Source organism: Syzygium oleosum, unplaced genomic scaffold, assembly GCF_021117445.2.
Source record: "Syzygium oleosum isolate NSW1041296 unplaced genomic scaffold, Sole_v2.1 Sole_v2.01, whole genome shotgun sequence".
Classification (NCBI taxonomy): domain Eukaryota; kingdom Viridiplantae; phylum Streptophyta; class Magnoliopsida; order Myrtales; family Myrtaceae; genus Syzygium; species Syzygium oleosum.
The window spans coordinates 37092525-37112176 of NW_026607485.1; the positions used below are offsets into that span (position 1 = coordinate 37092525).

The 19652-nt window shown below is 39.3% G+C and overlaps 1 protein-coding gene and 1 long non-coding RNA gene across 3 annotated transcripts; one reads left to right on the top strand and one right to left on the bottom strand.

Annotated features, from left to right (window-relative positions):
- Positions 1–720: 720 nt before the first annotated feature.
- On the top strand, positions 721–6516 carry LOC115680208 (purple acid phosphatase 23). 2 transcript variants are annotated; one of them, XM_030603970.2, is made up of 8 exons: positions 721–1320; positions 1676–1867; positions 2855–3191; positions 3642–3859; positions 3989–4179; positions 4723–5004; positions 5557–5679; positions 6074–6516. In XM_030603970.2, exons 1-8 carry the CDS (start codon positions 1035–1037, stop codon positions 6203–6205), a joined length of 1761 nt encoding a protein of 586 aa, XP_030459830.1. In that variant the 5' UTR covers positions 721–1034; the 3' UTR covers positions 6206–6516. The 2 variants fall into 2 exon arrangements, with proteins under 2 accessions (XP_030459830.1, XP_030459839.1); XM_030603979.2 differs by having other exon boundaries at positions 1068–1320; positions 1687–1867.
- A 9770-nt stretch (positions 6517–16286) lies between these two features.
- On the bottom strand, positions 16287–18552 carry LOC130138948 (uncharacterized). The gene is made up of 4 exons (XR_008817206.1): positions 17866–18552; positions 17139–17563; positions 16971–17072; positions 16287–16877 (listed from the first exon to the last, which is right to left on the bottom strand). It is a non-coding gene; the product is annotated as an uncharacterized LOC130138948 (long non-coding RNA).
- Between the last annotated feature and the right edge of the window lie 1100 nt (positions 18553–19652).

A 19652-nucleotide genomic window follows, 5' to 3' on the forward strand; every position in this document is an offset into this window, starting at 1 on the left:
GAGGAGAAGCGCTTGAGCCTAGAATAGTCGCAATTTCGCATCAAGAACGATGGATTCCAAATTAGACATGCAAAGATTTCCAAATTAGACATGCAAAGATTACCGTGTTCTAGTTTTCTAACTGTGGATCTTAGGGTGCTGTTTTCGCGACTTACATATGCTTCTACAATTGAAGACGTCTATGAAGTGGATTTGTGAGTGCATCGTCTAAAGCTTACCGCTGGACAACTATGGCTGTAGACATTTTTATGCAGCTGCATGTTCATAAGCTATTGATATTTCGTTCACGAAAAAAGCTACATAATTCATTAGAAATTTAGAAATGCACTTAACTATAGTTGAAAACCCGCTTCAAAGGCAAGGTTATTGGACTAGACACCATTTTTTTTTGTAAATGATCATACTAATCGGTAGAGGGATAAATATCACGAGTCACACGGACATGAACTATGCGTCTCGAGCACAAATGAGAAGTGGATAATGCAGGCCGCCGCGTCAGACGTTTCACGGCCACACGACGAAAGACGAACGGAAGGTATTTTGGGTCAGTGGTACAAGTTTGGTGCGTAGGAGAGGCGGAAAAGAGTTTGAATATTGATGGCCCACGGAAAAAAGGACTTACATTTCTCTTTTGGAGATCATCTCTGACGAATTAATAAGAAATTAGAAATCGAGTGCGGAGGGTAAAACACCATTTTGAGGATGTCCACTTTTGCCTGCAATCCGCTGTCTCTCTTGGGATCCGACATGAGAGGGCGGGGACATTATTGACCGTTTTCTTTAATTGATTGTCGAATGCAGATATCGAGGTATGCACACGAGTGTCAGGTTTAACGACGGGTTAATACATGACCAGTAGGCACCTGAACCTGGGAACCACAAAGGACCAACCCAAGACTGGGATATTGCACCAAACGAAGGGATATTCTCTCTTTGATCCCAAGTGGGGGCAGAACAAGAAAGATATTACCAGTCTGCTTTCCCAATGCTGAAACCCAAAAAAAACTGGGGGCTGACCAAGAAACATTGAAACTATGGCAGCACGTGAAGTGCTGACGCATTTGATCGCAATTCTTGTGCTCGCGCAAGCGGCGGCCGTGATGGCCGTGACGGGGCAGAGCCGCAGCGCAATACCCACGACCCTCGAGGGTCCGTTCAAGCCCATCACGCGCCGCTTCGACCCGTCCCTCCGCTTGGGCAGCGATGACTTGCCAATGGATCACCCGAGGCTCAAGAAGAACGTCACTTCCTTGTTCCCAGAGCAGATTTCGCTCGCGCTGTCTACTGATCCTAGCTCGATGTGGGTCTCTTGGATCACAGGTAATTAATTTCCTTCACAATTTTGTTGTTTGTTAGGTTTGTAAAATCAGAGTGGTCAAGCTTGAGGTATATGTACAAGTTTCGAGTATGGTTCTAACGGTTCTTGGAATTAGGAATATGTTTCTTGAGAGACTCAACAAGTTGTTAGCTTTTGTGATCATAGTGCATTTCTTCATATGGGTAAGGGACTGTTGTGATGACCAAGTTGGTACTGCATTTCCACCTTATGTGATGTGTTGCGTTTGAGTTCATCGAGTTCAGGGGCGGTCAGTGAAATCTATTTGTTTGTATGGATTAAGAAGTTGGAATAGATGTCGATGATGGTCGGGTTAATGAGTTGATCCGTGTCTTCAAGGGGATGCTCAGATTGGCAAGAATGTGACGCCTCTCGATCCATCGTCGGTCGCCAGTGAAGTTTGGTACGGCACAGAGAGTGGGAAGTACGCAAGCCAGCAAGACGGCATGTCGGCCGTCTACAGTCAACTGTACCCGTTTGAGGGGCTCTTGAATTACACCTCTGGCATTATTCATCACGTCAGACTTGAAGGTAACTGGTAATCGGTTAAATGCTATGTAAGGTTTTTGATTTCCATTACATAACTTAAGGTTCATTCCTGACACATGGGGAAACATGATCTGGATTGTCGGTGTTTTTGCCTTTGGTTTTATGTATTCCTCAAGTGAGAGCGATGGATTCCTTCATATACTGAATTCAATTGGATTCTGCAGGTAGATGCTGGGCATGAGAAGCTTCACTTGATAGACGCCATTTTATCTGTAATTGCTTAGTGTCACATGTTGCCTATTATTGTCAATTTTTTTTCTGTTCTTTTTTTTAATGTGAGCTGCTATCATGTTATCAAGATGGTGCATTTTGTATGACAATGCTTGGGTAATAAGAATTTCACAATGAAGACCAGCCTAAATTACAAATCATTATGCTTGCATTCAGTATGGTAATCGATTGATTCACTCTGAGAAGAAAGCTGATAAAGAGTACTTTTTCAGCAAAATGATCCTCTACAAGAAGAAAGCTCATAAGTGATCTTTAGTACTCTGCTTCCTGTGCTCACTGCAATTATTAGTTTTAAGAATCTGAAAACACTTTCACGATAATACTCCAATCGCGTAGACGAGAGATTGATCTCTATGCTTACCAATTCTCCCACCCCCAAACATTTAAGTTTTGACCAAATTAACAGATTTGCTTCAGGCTGAGAAGCTTCACTTGATAGACGCTATTTTATCTGTAATTGCTTAGTGTCACATGTGGCCTACTCTCGTCAATATTCTTCTGTACCTTATTTTTGTGAGCTGCTATCATGTTATCAAGATGGTGACTATGCATTTCATACGAAAATGCTTGGGTATTAAGTATTTCACCATGAAGACCAGCCTAAAGTAAATGTAAAAGAATTGCATGTGGCATGTGCTGGTTTTTTGTTCTTCCTTTACCGTCGGGAGCCACCACCAGTCCATCCATTTTATTATAGTGACGGAGTTTGCTCAACAACATTTTTTTTTTCCTTCGCAGGTCTTGAACCTGGTACGACTTATTACTATAAGTGTGGCGACAGTTCTGTTCGAGCAATGAGTGACGAATATTCCTTCAAGACCATGCCTTCACGCAGTCCAAATGCATATCCCAGTCGTATAGCAGTTATCGGAGATTTAGGTCTCACGAGCAATTCTTCGACAACCATAGATCACGTGATCAAGAATGATCCGGACTTGGTTTTGATGGTTGGAGACTTGAGTTATGCAAACCAGTATCTCACGACTGGGGGACAAGGGGCTTCATGCTTCTCTTGTTCGTTTCCAGAAGCACCCATTAGAGAGACATATCAACCTCGCTGGGATGGCTGGGGAAGGTAATTCCTATGCGCCTTCGCATCCTTTTATGGGTTTGTTTTTTATCAGACCAGTCGAATATTCTGTCTTGTGTGCATATAGTCATAAGACGATAAAAGTTTGTGATGCAAGCTTAAAATGAAGCATCTCCATAATGGTGCAAGTGCTAAACAATTTGAAGTTAGGAAGACCAAACATCGCTGCACCAATATGAATACCAAATACCTCTTCTAAGATGTAGGTCACACTAGATGATATTGTATCGGCATGATCATTGCCTTCTTTGTCGCTTTTTATGCTTGATGCTTTGATATGATCATCCACATCGTACATGGATTAAAAGCAGAGGTAGAATGGCAATGATATTTTGGTGTGCCAGTCCATTTTTAAGGTCTCTGCAGCTGCACATAATAATGCTCTTGCGATTACCCTGTTTGAATGAGCCAAGAACCAACTAATTACAATTTCAGGTTCATGGAGCCATTGACATCAAGAGTGCCTATGATGGTCATAGAAGGCAACCACGAGATTGAGCCCCAAGTTGATGGGATCACCTTCCAATCATACCTAACAAGATTTGCCGTTCCCTCGGAGGAGAGTCGTTCCAACAGCAGTTTCTACTACTCCTTCAATGCTGGAGGAGTACACTTCATTATGCTCGGAGCCTACGTCGACTACAACATTACTGGTACATGAGTAAATCCTGCGTTACACTTTGCCACTCGGTCATAGCATGAAGAAGAGCCATGTACCCGGCTGATGGATGAGTTATAACTTTGTCTTCTGACATTGTTTTGACATAATTTCGCCCTTCCAGGTGCTCAGTATTCGTGGCTGATAGATGACTTGCATCGAGTGGATCGCAGTTTAACCCCATGGGTGGTTGCTGCTTGGCATCCACCGTGGTACAATAGCTATAACTCCCATTATCAGGAATTTGAATGCATGAGGCAAGAAATGGAAGCTCTTCTTTATCAATACAAAGTTGATATTGTGTTCAATGGCCATGTAAGTACATAACATGAGGAAGCTTAAAGTTTTCGCACTTTGAAAGTTAATGCTTCTTTCCCTTGGAATCTGTGCACCTGTTGTCCTGTGTGAGGAGGAGGAAAGAACTTATGATGATTTCATGATGGCATTACAATGTTTGCACCTATTGTGAGTTCTTGTAATTTAGTCTGGGATAGGAATGCCTATTTTTACTTTAGAATCATGAAAGTTGAAACAATGTTGAACTGAAACCAGAGCTACTGCATATGATGCTCATGCATGACTAGCAACATTTTCACTTTCTATCATCAGATACGGCTTCTTCTCAGACAACCCTGATATTAATATTTCTCCATGATGTCCTTTCAAAATGTAATACAATCTGCTAGCCTAAAGATTAGAAAAAAAAGACATATCAAAGTGGCAAGAGAGGAGAATTGGAGTCTTGGATTTACATTTATACAAAAGTCAAGTGGAAGAACCGACACTATGTGGACATACCACTACCTCCCTCTTTAAAATTGTTAGTTAGTTGCATGATATGTAGGTTCCGGTTCGCAGGTTCATGCATATGAGAGAATGAACAGAGTCTACAACTATACACTGGACCCATGTGGTCCTGTATACATAACAGTCGGGGATGGTGGCAATATCGAGCAAGTTGACGTCGATTTTGCAGATGACCCTGGAAAGTGTCCTAAACCTGAGGACAACAAGCCTGAGTTCGGAGGGTTGTGTCATCTGAATTTCTCCTCCGGCCCAGCCAAAGGCAAATTCTGCTGGAGCAAGCAACCTGAGTGGAGTGCATACAGAGAAAGCAGCTTCGGACATGGAACACTCGAGGTATGGTTGTCAAATGCTAGGCCATGCACCTTTTTTACCCTTTTTCTAGTCGTCCAAACCAATGTGCACTCTTAATGGAGTTCACTTTATTGTTATCACTATCTATCCACTTGTTGGTTCTAACCTGTATAAACAGTCTACATTGGACGTTGTTGGCATGTCATATTGTAGAGGTGATAAGTGACTTTTACTGAGCAAGGCTTCAACTTGCTGCTTTAAGTGACCCTTGCAATGTTAGGCATGCTTCCTAAGCTGAACTGATATAATCATCTATGTCTCCTCACCATCTGAAGCATCTCTTCCTATGAACTCCGTATCTAACAACGTAAGCTAGTCTGCGTTTGAATAAGAGCCGTTGGATTAGACGATCTAAGTGCCCTTTTTCTTCTTTTTTTGGAGAGAAATTTATTCCAGTTTGAATCAGTTGACGGGTATTGGATTCTGGAGGATGACTAGCATGAGTTAGAAAAGTTCATATTGCTTTTCTTTGACTGCACCTTGGTAACATCATAGTTCAATTGAGCAAAATTTATTTGCTATTTTCCTTCGCAGATTGTGAATTCAACATATGCATTATGGACTTGGCATAGGAATCAGGATGCCTACAAGGAAGACAAACCGGGCGATCAGATATTCATCGTGCGACAGCCTGAACTATGTTCTCCAACCCTTAAAGTAGTTCTCTAAACCATAGTTTTATCTTTTAATTATAGCTTTCTCTGTCATGAAATTTATTGCACGTCTAGTTCCTTTTGTTATTCAACATGAGGACCATTCACTTTTAGGATTCGGCGCACAATCACAAGCAAATAAAGAGTAAAAACAAGAAAAGGAAATCGGGACACAGGATTTTTATTTTGATTCACCCTTAAACTAGGGCTACGTCAGTAGACGAACAAGGTTTTTAGCACCAAGCACCTCTCATATACAGCCAATTATCTTTGGTTCTGCAGAGTTCCATTTCTTGAAGATATACTTGTTTTCAAGTTCTGTAATCTTTACAAATTGAAAGCCGGCCATTAATGGCACACTCGGTGAATTCAACTTGTTCCTGGTTGTCTTGTGATAGGAAACGAGTGATCCTCCTCAAGGTCCTCAAGAGTCGGAACCCGCATCCCAATCATCTACCGCAATTCTATCATCCAAAATGATGTGGCTGACGAGCTTGCTTGTCGCTTCGTTTGGCAGTGTTGCGAGATGATCATCTTCCAAAGCAGGGATTTTTCAAAATTTACCTCTACAGTTACCTCGAAAGATGGATGAAGGAAGTTCTCATGCATAACTTCATATGGGAGTACTGGAACAGAGTTATCTGCGTGAGTGTTCTGTTTATGGAAATACTCAAGGTAATGTAAAACTTGTGCATATACATTTACACATATACTTGAATACAAATTCCTCTTTTTCTTATGTTTTATTGACATTCATGTAGTCACGTAAAATGTAAATCTGACATGAGTGCTAAACAGACTGCCCATATTGCATTCAAGTATACTATGTATTGCCTCTGAAGTCTGATGGGTCCTATTGGGCTATACAATAGGATAATGTTATAGTCGTCCATCCAATTTTTTTTTGAGAAAATTTCAAATAAGGGCATGAAGTGCCATCATTTTCTTTAATGAGGGTCTAAAGTAAATCTTGTTTCAAACAAGAGCTTAAAGTGGCCAAATTATCTCAAATAAAAGTTTGAAGTGATCAAATCATCTCAAATAAGGACTTTTGGCTGGCCGGCCAACAAGTGACCGTCGGAGAAGGAGTATTCTAGTAAAAAAATTCTAAGTATACATATAAATATTTTTAATATTTTACTTTCATTTCCTTTTTGTTTTGTTTTTTTTTCCCTCTTCCCTCTCCCAGCCATTGCCGCACCTTGTTGATAGCCGGCGGAGGTTACTGGCCTCAGGCGAGGGCGTTCCTCGCTAGAGTCAAGTGACCTCCGTGGCCATTGATAAGGCCGACGATGGCCGGCGGAGGGAAAACGGAAAAGGGAAAAAGAAAAAAGAAAACAGAAAAAGAAAAGGAGGAGGAAAAAACAGAAAAAAGGAAAAAAGAAAGAAAAAAGGAAAATATTCAAAAAAATAAAAGTACGGAAATGCCCTTCGACCGCGCGAGATCAAGGCATTCTTTGAGAATGATATGGTCACTTTAGGCAATTATTTGAAACAATGTCTATTTCAGGCCCTTATTTCAAAAAATTAAGGCACTTCAGACCCTTATTTGAAATTTTTCCGTTTCTTTTTCTTCTATTTTTTTGGCGTACTCGTCCCTTTGACTTGAGTCATGTGAATTTTGCATGATCCAACTGCGTGTTACTTAAGAATCGATAACTATAAACAATAAGAAAGTTGGGTAAAATAAATACTTTGTGATTGGGACATACCATCACAAAACTCAATTCTCTTTCCACTTCCCCTACACATTACTTTATCGTTTACATTAATTAGATAAAAAAAAGCTTAATTATCCATCATTGATGTTTTTTAAAAAATTAAAATGGATTCATGCAATGTATAATGAGGTCATCAGTAATTAATTACATACGTTTGGTAAAAAAGTAATTACTTAGTTATATATGTGGACTAATAAATAGACAAATCAATTGAAAAAAGGGAATGATATCAACATAATGAAAAAGTTAAAGGTTTCTAACTTAGAAACCACAAACTTTTACAACAATTTAGATAAGAAGTTTAATTTTTCCACTTATCTAACATTGACGTTCTTCAAAAAAGCTAAAATGAATTCAACTATACGTGTGTGTATATATATGTAGTATTTTAGACTCCATTCCTTTCACGGAAAATAACTTGCAGGAAAATATTTTTGGATTTTTCGATATTTGTTTCACGGAAAATAAACTAGTCATGGAAAACATTTTCCATCAATGGAAAAAGCACTTTCAAAATTGAGGAAAACATTTTCTATATCTTCTTTCACCTCACTTTCTTTCACAAAATAATTTTTATTTTTATTTTTTAAATTTATTTAAATTTTTAAAATTTTACTACTTTTCCTTTTCTTTTCTTTCTTCCTCTGTCGGTTGCCGGCCACAGCCACGGCCGATGACTAGCCACAGGCGAGGCTCGACCTCACTCGAAGCTGGCGAGGAGGCTCGCTCGAGGTCGGCAAGCTGGAGAGGCCTCACTGAGGTCGGCGAGGCAAGGCTAGAGTTCGTTGGCCATCGCCGTGGCCAGCAGAGGAAGAAATAAAAAAATAAAAAAGAAGAAGAAAAAAAGAAAAGAAAATATAAAAGATTATTAAAAAATTCAAAATAATTAAAACTTCGATTTTTGTAAAAATTACATAAAAATTATAAAGGTTATTAAAAGGAGTGCAAGGAGGAAAATCAAAACATATTATCCACATACCGAATGACGGAAAATATTTTCCAGTTTATTTTTAGATCTCAGCTGAATACCGGAAAATGACTTTCCGGAAAATATTTTCAAGAAATATCACATTTTTCGCGAAATGTATGGATTAAACTTTCGTGATATTCTCAAATCGTACATTTTACAGATTGTCTCATAATATATTTTCTTCTTTATTGAAAAAAAAGAAGTGTCATTTTATTCAGGATTCTCAAATGCGTAATAATTGTTTTAGGGAGAAGAACACTAGAAGTGCCAAAAGTTGTGTACGGCGCTCACTTTAATACCAAAATTTTTTTTTGATCACGTAAATGCCAAATCGGAGAAAAAACGATCACTTAAGTGCTAATTCCGGCCAAATTGATTACATTACATTTATAATTAAAAAATTTAATATGACTTGACCTATTTTTTAAAAAAATTCAATCCACGTGGACATCTAAAACGATGTCGCACAATCCAACTAGCGCTGAAGTGATCATTTTCTAACAGCAACTAGTACTAAAGTGATCACTTTAAACAAAATTTGGCACTCAAAAGATCATTATTTACAACTTTTAGACAACGTCGTTTATGGGCTATATGCTGACTGGGCACGCCGACGAGCCACATAGGACTAAGATTATTAAAATATTACCACGTCAGATTTCCGACAATCCAGATCGGATTTGGCACTTAAATGATCATTTTTTTAAAAAAAGTGGCACTTAAATAACCCGAAACAAACTTTTGGCACTAAATGAGTGCCGCATACAATTTTTGGTACTTCTAATGTCCTTTTCCAAATTTTTTTACTATGAGAGCAAATCAACAGACATTCAGACAGATGACAAAAGGAAAAAGCCTCATCTTTCTTTTCACAAAAGAAAACGAAAATGCCTCTTATTGTCTGAACTGAGAATTCTTTTCTTTTTCTTTGGAGAGGGCTGCTTTCTACGTAGACTCTGTCGTTCATCAGATCCAGACAGTTATAAGAACACTTCCCATCTACCAAGCTACATATCCAAAGGCAAATGAAAAGGTAAAACCGAATTAAAACCCTTCGCTTTGATTCGGGCCATCTTAATGTTAGTTTCAGAAGTACTATCACGACCTGCCCTCGGGTTTACCACTTTGGGGTTCAGTTAATGGATTATTAAGTTAGGAGTCACTACTAATCTATTTACGATGGGTCAATTAGAAATCGAGATATATTTTTTACTCCTACAAACCAAAGATTATGAGTGCGGGGAGTTGGTAAAGCTAGATTACTCTGACACCTTTTCGGTACCTTTTCTTTTCAAAAAAAATATTTATGCAGGCAGCTTGAATTGATTTTATTACTTCCTATCATATGAAGTGATAATGCGGGTGCGCAAACCACCAAAGTAACATCTAATAAATAAAGCGATAAATAAATTGCAAGGAAATGGAGGAATTGCTTAAGCAACGTAAGCATCTGCAATGTTAGCTAAATCCTAAATATGATTTCTAATTAACACGCAATTCCACTCAATATTTTTTAGGGTTTTCTCTTGTTTAAATGAAAATTAACCTATATGCAAGGCAGGTAATGCGATTACTCTAAATGCAATGACGTAAAAAATATGTCTATTCTAAAATAACATGCGACTTTTAATTAAATAAACCTAAAATGCAAGCTATATGACATGCGACTTATGAATCTAATTCTATGTGAAAGGCACACAATGTATTTTTCGTATTTTTTTATTAAAATTCGGAATAATAAAATTGCCTAAATTAATATGCCATCTATTTTAGAAAAGACAATTTAATTTACTCTAAAATGACTTTTTTTTGGTATTTTTATATGAAAATTCGAAATTAAAATTACTCTAAATAAACTATTAAGATTAGCATAATATCTAAGCTAAACTAGGAAGTAAATTACTTTAAATCCTAATTTAAATTGAAAAATTATCCTATCTTTCTAGCAAATTTAGATTATTCTATTCTATTCAAAGAAAGTTATCTAGACCTATCCTAAACATGCAACATTATCTTCCAAGAAAATAATTCAAACTTTAACTAATATTTTTGGATTTTCTTTTAAAAGAAATAAAATCAAACAAAGGATAAACACTATCATCGAATCAATCCACGCAATCCGCAATATTTATTTTATCATATTTAAATTAGGAAAACGATATAAACCAGCAATCATACCCATATAGTTATGGATATTGATGGAAGGTCCTTTGTTTAAATTTGGAAACAATAAATCAACGATCGTATTCAAGGAGTGGTCTTGTGCAGCAACGGGGACCCACGAAGATGTTGACTTGGCCGATCTAGGCGTGTTTGACGCTCCCAGGAAAAAGCGAAATTTCTTGATCTCTTCTCATCTTCTTTTTTTTCTCTCTCTCGCTATAGCCGTGTGTTTCAATTGTCTTGTAGTTGTGAAGAACTCTTCCGTTGTCAAACTACCCTCACGAACGTCACCGCTGGATCACCATCTTCAATCTTCGAGGGCACTGCAATGTTGTGGTACAAAAGGTGTGGAGTTCGATCAGAGAAACAGGGCAGCGACACGAGTCGTTCAAAGGGAAAGAACGACTTCCTTTCTTTCTTTTCTCTCTCACTGCTGTGCCCGGGTATTGAATTGTGTGGCCTCCTCCTCCCACTTTGTTAATGTGCCGTCTGTCTTTTATAGGTGAGAGAGTCTGGGATATCAAAGAAAGCAAATCATATTTCCTCTCGCGGATGGTCACAAAGATATCATGTTTTTGTCCTTTCTTCACTTGCTTCGCTTTTTGCCTTCTACTTACGGATCTCGACGCACGAAGATTTTTATTGCCTTTGCTTCTTTCCTTTGAAAATATGTCCAGCTCTTGTGATCGTGATCAACCCAAACATATTCTTTATTTTTTTTACCCTTATGGTTAGAATTGCTATGCTGAACAAAATTATTTTCCAATTTTACCGCAATCAATGTTCTCTCACCTTAATGATCCGGCCATGTCATGGATTTTGGGACAAATTTTTCTTCACCGTGGGCTTAATCCAAACTAATTAAGCTCAGAGCTATTCCATCTGCCGCCAATCCAACGTAAATGTAACTATATGGATATAATTAACTATTTATGTAAATGTTCTTAATATATATGCAATGCAATTTAATTTTAATATTTTTGTCAGGGACTAAAGTTCTTCTATGCAAATATTTTGCTAAATGAAGCGCCAAAATGTAGGTGTCAACATGTGCGAAATGCATCTTCTGCGGCGAGCGGTGACCCGATGCTTCTTCTGCTTCATTTCCTCTTTCCATGACCTCCCAATGTCACGTGCCACACTGATTGAATTCAGAGACGCACCGGAAAGGCCTCTCCTTGTGAACCCAACTGCGTAGAGCCCGGCCTGGTCTTTCCATCCGTTTGGGAACGGGTTCTTCGGGATCCTGTCCTCGGAAAAGAATTCATTCTCCCGGAGACATCACAATTACAGTAATGTTGCTTATTCTGCGGAAAGAAATTGGGGTCACAACCAGAGGCAGGATTGCTTGGAGAAAAAGGAGCATCTTTTTTGTTTTCTTGCTTTTAAATTCACTAACCATAAAAAATAGTATAAGTGACAGCTACTTGAGGAAAACAAGGATAAAACAGAAAAAGAACCTGACAAGAATGGTTGCTTTTAGAATAAAGAAGGTCCACATCAGTGTGCAGTGGAACATTTCATTCCTAAAGTAGACTAAAGTCAGAAGAAGCATTTCCAGGGTAGGTCTCATCTAATTAAAATATTTATTCTTCGATTTTGCGTTAACAACTCAAAAAATAATTTCTAGAGACTTTACAAAAAAGTAGGTTTCAGCGACAAATTTTGTAACAGTCTGAATTTTCGATCATTTTCCCGAGATTTAAAAAATGAATTTGACCAATGCACTATAGTGAGGTCTCACCCGGAAATGCGTATTCACGGGATGCTAACCTTAGGGGTAGGGCTATTACGGGATTGAGTTCGCACGACCAAAGAACTCGACCTGGGTTCGATCTTCGACCATATGAATTGACGAGGGAATGTTTTGAGCCAACCGAGACCGATCTATCTGATTGATCGTGTCCGAAGGGAACTAGTGACAGACCCTCGCAATTATATGACAACCGATGTCGTCCTGGGTAGAGTAAACTTAAACGTGATTTGACTTAGTGTCGGTCACGGGTCGAGAGCGCGTAATTCCAGAGAGCCACCCGTTAGCCAGAGATAAGCTAAAGTTGCGATTGTTCAATTTTAGTCATTTCTTGGAATTCGGGCCCGGGAATCGAGAATTTTGAAAGTGACAATATTGAGCGGCCGATGACGTTTTTGACTTGGCCAACTTTGGGGCCACCCATTTCTGCAAAAAAATGGATTTCGGTCCGGGACCCGGAAAATGACGATTTTGCCCCTCTGGTCACCGATGGCGATTCTGAAGTCGTTTGAGGTTATTTTTCGAGGGTAGTGTCATTTTGGGATGGCCACGCATACCAGGAGTCGTTTTGGCCAAAAATTGGAATTTCGACAAAAATTGGAAAAATAATATTATTTTATTCCCGAAACTTTGCAGTCAATTTCCGAGGGCTTAAAAAGTGAATTTCGCGGATCCGACGCTATATTATGTTGGCCACGCCCATATGGAACCCGTATGTGCGAAAATTGGAATTTCGCCCCGGGACCGGAAAATTACCATTTTGCCCCTGGACCCGGTATTGGGAATTCCGAATTTTGGACAATTTTGGGCAATAATTGAGGACTAAAATAAGTGAAAAAAGAAATTGAAATTATTGATTTATCACATTGCCCTTGAATTATTGGATAAGGATTAATGTGGGCCAAGTGTTCAAGGGCATTTTGGGCATTTTTGGAAATGTTGGTCCAACTAGTCAAACCTCTCTCTCTCCTCCCATTCTTGTTCCCCAAGCCGGTCACTCCCCCCCCCCTCACGATCAGTTTCTCTCTCTCTCTCACTCTCTTCATCTTCTTTTCCTTCCATCAGCGCTGCTGCTGCTGTTCCGCCGTTTCAGCCACCGTTCCAGCCCCGTTCTGTCTCGCTTTTTAGGTAAGTGACCTCCCCAAATGTCGCCTAGGACCTCGGGTATTGTTAGGCTTGTTTAGGGCTCGGTTTAGAATGAATTTAGTGGCTGGTTTGCTTGATGGTGTGTGTTAACTGATTTCCGGCTAGACTGCTGCTGCATCACCAGATTTTACTATTTTTACTGTGACTTGTGTGACCCGAATTTGAGGAAGTGTTCTTCATGAAAGTTGTTCATAGAATCTTGAAGTATAACATATTTTAATTTGGAAATTTTTGAAAATCATTTGATGCCATTCGGAAGTCCATCTTTGGACCGAAATAAAACTGCCCGATTTACTGTTCACCCGACCTTCGGGTCTGTTCGAATTTTTATAAATTTTTCCAGGACTATTTTCAAAATACTTCCTTAACAAAAATTGTTGGGGACATTTGTGGCTATAACATATAAAAATTTAAAAGTTTTCCAAAATGATTTGGGTACCGAATGAGTTATATTTTGATTGCCTGAGGGGCTGTCCGAGCGAATCGGATTTTGTCTGATTTTGAGTGTTAAAACGAGGTGTTTACGGTTAGAAATGGGTTTCGAGTTCTTCACAGAAAATGTTCATTGAGATGTTTTGTACAACATATTCAAATTTCATAATTTCTGGAGTTGGTTTACTATTTATTTCAAATGGATTTCTGTCACTGTGCAACTGCCCAGTTTGGACCCGATTTTGTATATTCCAGGTTTTTCTCTCTCTCGGACTGAGTTAGTGGCTGGTCGTTTGCGTGGTTGTGGACTGATTTGGGCGATGAATTTCGAGGTTTAGGAGGCTGAGTTAGGGCTATGATGTTGTGGATTAATCGGGGATTAATTGTGTGATTGATTGGAATTGTTACGGCATGATTGGGTTTATTCTGATAATTGCATTATTTGTGATCGTTGGCTGGTGCGGAAATGCATTTCGGGTTGATTGTGTGTTGTATGTGTGTGGCCGTGAGGCGTGGTGATGTGATTGTGCATTGAATTCGCGTGCCAAGAGCGTGTGGTTAAGTGGTGCGTGTTCGTGTGACGAGAATGCGAAATTATGGAATGTGTGTGAAGTGTGTATGTTTGGCAGTGTGTTTGTGTGGTGGCGTGGTACGTGTGGAGAGTGTGGAACGAAGGTTTGGAAATGTGGGATTGGTTGGAAAGGATCCCTCCTGAGGCGTGTTCGTTTACGCGGGATGATGCCGTCCCTGACGAGGTGACGATGCCCGGCCTGACGAGGTGTCGATGCCTGACGTGGTCAGAAGACCGTTGGCCTGATGCGTTTTACGCGGGCACGGTAGAAGGAAAGTGTGTGTAGGATTCCGTCCTGAGGCATGTTCGTTTACGCGGGACGATGCCGTCCCTGACGAGGTGACGATGCCCGGCCCGACGGGGTGATGATGCCTGACGAGGTCAGAAGACCGTTGGCCTGATGCGTTTTACGCGGGCGCAGTAGTGGTGGAAAGGTTGAGAATGAGCAAGAATTGGCGGGACGAGTGAAATTAAGAAAGTGACGTGTCGTGTGGTGTGAGTTGGGGTGCGAGTGTGTTTGTATCGCGTGGTGTGATGCTCGATTATGGGGTAAAAACTGCTAGGCATGGTATGGGACGTGACCAAGTGGGTTTTGCTCTATAATCGGGGCACGCGCACGGCTGTGATGTATTTCTGTGGCATACTGGCTGTGTGGTTGACTAACGTGCAGGGACGTGTATGATGGATTCCAGGTAAGGTCGTGTGTGGTTGTTAGTCTGTTTGATTGTCGTGTGTTATGCGTGTTTTCGTCTGGCGGTACGTGAGTGCCTACGTGGGGTTTGGGGTTGTACACTTATTGAGATTCGTCTCACGGTTGTACAACCGCCACTTTCAAACCCCCAGCCGTAGACCCAGGAGGCCCGCCTCCTCTTTTTGGTGTTTTGAGGAGTCGCCCAGGGAGCCCAGTGGAATTGCAGGCGATGCCTAAGAGGTCTTCCGGAGGATCGAACCAAGCGAAGTGGGAATATGAAGGAAGGAGGCGACCCTTAGGTTTTTCCCTAGGCCATTTTAGGGGTTGTTTGACTTGGGTTATCCGATAGTGAAGTTAAGATAACCAAACCCCTGAACTTTTGTTAAAACGGTGGTGGAGGATGTTCGTCTGTATTTATGTTTGTATATTCGGTGCTGTATGAATATGTTATTTGATTGTTATGGTGGTCTACCCCGTCGTCGTCATCTTTCTGTCCGGGGTTTTGTTATTCGCTTCCGCATGTGGCTCTGATGTTTGGGTTGGGTCGGCGACGTTCCTGGGACGTCGCATCATTTCAACCGCAGCAGGGGATGTCGCGAGCTCGTAGAGGTTCGGGGCGTGACAAATTTTGTCACAAAAAAATGGAAAAATTTGTCGCTAAAAGAATTTGCGACCAAAAAACTTTCGTCGCCAATTCAGCGTCGCAAATTTTAGTGACGAAAAATTTCAATTTTCATCGCTAAATTGCGACGAAATATATTCGTGGCAAAATTCGTCGCTAATTTTTCGTCGTTAATTTTTCATGGAAAAATTCGTCGCTAATTAGCCACAAACTATATTCGTGGCAAAATTCGTCGCTAATTTTTCATGGCAAAATTCGTCGTTAATTATTCGTGGCAAAATTCGTCGCTAATTATTCGTGGCAAAATACGTCGCTAATTTGCCACAAATTTTTTTTTGGGTCAGTAATTTGCGACGAACTTATTCGTGGCAAAATTCGTCGCTAATTACCACGAAAATTTTTTACTTTTGCCATGAACATTGTTCCGGAACGAATTTAGCAACAAATTTTTATTAATTCTTTAGCGACGAAGTCAATGACGAATGTTATTTAGGGACGATTTCAATTTTAAATATAATTAACAGCAAAATTATTTTCTAGAATTTATATTTAACATTGATTAAGCACCTAATAACATCAAAATTTAGTGCTTAAATACATAATGATATGATGATGAAATACATAGTGCTCAAAATTTAGTGCTTAAAAATATTATAATGATATGAAAATGGAAATTTTAACTAGCAAGGACTGACAAAATCATCATCATCAGCAATGTCATCATCATCATGTTGCTCATCATTGTGCCCATCACCTATTAGATTAATCGGAGGTACAGGAGGAACCTCATCGTGATCGAGATTGAGGTGTCGCAAGATCAATTGCATTTGTTGTTTGACCACTCTTATTTCTTCGTCATTCTCTATAAGTAAATGTTTCAGTTGGCTCAATTCTTGGGTCATTTGCTCCTCAAGTCGTGTTCTCTTTGAAACAGCCGTATTGGAGGATAAAGTTGCAGCAGCCTACATTGTGTATACCCTTGACAAAGATCCCATCCCAACAATTTTTCTTCTTTTCATTCCACCCGATGTCTCCACCCATAATGTCATACTGTCAACTGATGGCTCAAACGCAGCAACACCATCACCACCACTACCACTAGCAGTACTCATTCAAAGTTCATCATATTTTTCCTCCATTAATAATATAGATGAAAATAAAATAACTTCATATATATAACTACCATAAATATTAAAAACATTCATGATTTTCATTCTAGTTCTTACATACCTTAATAACTTTTACTCGATTGCCAGTCCATGTCTTATCTTTTTTTTGAAATGTGCGTTCAAATGTAGCTATATATGTCGGTTCTGTCCCCGATTCATCTACCTATAAAATATAAACATAAATGAGCAATTGAATTAAATTAACTTACAACATGTTTAACAGACTTATCATTCTTTTTCAATGCTCCCCGATGTTGATAGAGCTCCCAGCATATGTGGCAAACCCTTCACTAGAACTTGAAGCTCGATTCTTCTTATTTTATTCATTCATTTGCTTATTCTTTTCAGTTTCCCAAGTTCTCTTAATTTCCATCCAATTGTCACCCGTAATAAAATCTAGCTTTTACTTGACTTATCTTTGCTTTATTCATCACATTTCTTACGTGATCACCGGCTTTCTTCTTAAAAATTCTTTTAACTTCATCCTCTTCGGTTTCATCCCACCTAAACTTCCGCTGTGTTAATAGAAAAACAACTGAAAGTTATTATGAGGGTCACATATCCATTACCATGCACCAGACAATTCGGCAATGGATTTTCTAAAGTTCATATCCATTACTACTTGATGTGGGACTTCCCACTTCTGACAACTAAAGAGTTGTATAGGCGTTTGCATTCCCTCTCTTGGCAAGCCGACTTTTCGGAATGAGTTTTTCCACCCTTTATATATATATATATATATATATATATATATATCCATTGACATGATATTAGAGCAACTCTTCGGATGCACACACACCTTCTCAAACCGATGAAGTTGTAACCAGAGGCATATTTAAGAACTCTGGCAAAAACTGCAGGAACATATTTAGAAGAAACTTAAAAGTACCAATAATGGCGAGATCGAATCCAGAAAATGGATATCGGTGAGACACTGGACACAATTCCAAACTTAAAAGTACCAATAAGAGGGTATGATCCGATCCCTAACACGACCACTAGAAACACCTAGAAGAACAAAACTTACCTTGAACTCATTCCACCACAAATCATATACTTCTTTTGGGCCGCTACCGTAACTAATATACTACCCCCTCCAAGAGTCATTGACTATTTTATTAAGTTACCTCACAATATACGTAGTATCCGTGAATCTGCAAACAGGTTAGAAAGAACGATATGGACAATGAAACAATGAAGCATACGGATAATTTGCAACATGGACAATTCAGTTGACATCCATATCTAAAACCCTAAATATTATATATACTTAAAAAAATGAAGTACTTACGAATTTTTATATGGGCATATCATGAGTCGGCTATCTTCTTCACCTGTGTTTCCCTCATCATTCGAGTGTTGTACTAAAGAAGAAGGTGGAACCAAAGGAGATGGAACTGAAGGACATGAACCTGAAGTAGATTCAGTTCGTATGTGTCCAAGTTGTCCCGTAATATGTTCTTGAGGGTCGGAGGAAGGGCCAATGTGTCCATGTTGTCCATCAGCATGTAGTGGTCGAGGGAAACATGAAAGGGCAGGGGAAGAGGAAAAGGACGGGGACGAGGAAGGGGAAGGGGTTGCTCTTCTTTGTGAAACTGCACCATGCATGTGCCCTCCATGTTTATACTGATAAGTAGGAAGGTTAAATAAATATCTTAAAATACATGAACATATGTAGGGACACATAATGACGTACATCATGAAGCTTACCATTTTGTTTCAGAAAGCAAGAGATAAACTTGAGAAAATGAAACGAACTTGCTATCGCCTCTGATAAATAGCAAGTTGTCCGAAAATGTCTACGAGCTTCTTTAGCTCTTTTTTGCCACAAATAACGGTTGTTACCTCTGTCTACAAAAACATTCAAAAAGCTAGTGAAGTGAAGCACTTTCTGGTGATTATTATCTAAGAAGAAAAGAGGAGAATGAATGATAGGAAGCATATTACATGACATGATCAAACTAGGATATTTTCAAACCTAGATATAAATAAAAGGGGAGTATATTTGGCAATCAAGAACTAGAACCCTCTGTTCCAAAATTTGTTAATGAACATTAGAAAGCAGTTCCAAGTGAAACACAATGTGTATCATGTATCTTTCACACAATATTTAAACCGGACTAAAAATCTGTGAAACACAATGTGTTTCTGCTCAAAAACCTATCCAAACGACTTCAAAACGCAAAAAAACGACGTCCATCACGGCATAGCTTGAGTATTGATCAGCGGCCACTTTCCACACAGCCAACCAAATTTCAGCCCATTCCGAGTTCGCCAATCTAAGTGCATCAATTAGGTACTTGACTTAAAACAGACCCAATTCGAAACCGAACAATCTAATATAAAAATAGACTCAATCTAATATAAAATCCAATCAGACCCAATCCATTCAACCCGAGATAAGTCGAATCCAATATAAAAACAGAAAGAAGCAGTAAACCCAATCTAATATAAAAGAAGCAGCAGTAAACAAACATCCCACAGAATCCGAAACCGAACAATCTCCACCCTATAGAATTCGAAACCGAACAATCTCCGCCCTACAGAATCCGAAACCGAACAGCAGACCCAATCCGAACAAAAAGAAGCAGTAGAAATCAAATATAAAAGAAGTAGCAGCAAACGTCCCATAGAATCCGAAACCGAATAATCTCTGCTCTACAGAATTCGAAACCGAACAGTAGACCCAATCCGAATAAAAAGAAGCAGCAAAAATCTAATATAAAAGAAGCAGTATCA

Bases quoted from the DNA above. Each gene is read 5' to 3' on its own strand.
- LOC115680208 (XM_030603970.2), top strand. From the start codon at position 1,035: ATGGCAGCACGTGAAGTGCTGACGCATTTGATCGCAATTCTTGTGCTC. The intron at 1,321-1,675 runs GTAATTAATTTC...CGTGTCTTCAAG, and splicing joins GTGGGTCTCTTGGATCACAG to GGGATGCTCAGATTGGCAAG. The intron at 3,860-3,988 runs GTACATGAGTAA...TCGCCCTTCCAG, and splicing joins CGTCGACTACAACATTACTG to GTGCTCAGTATTCGTGGCTG.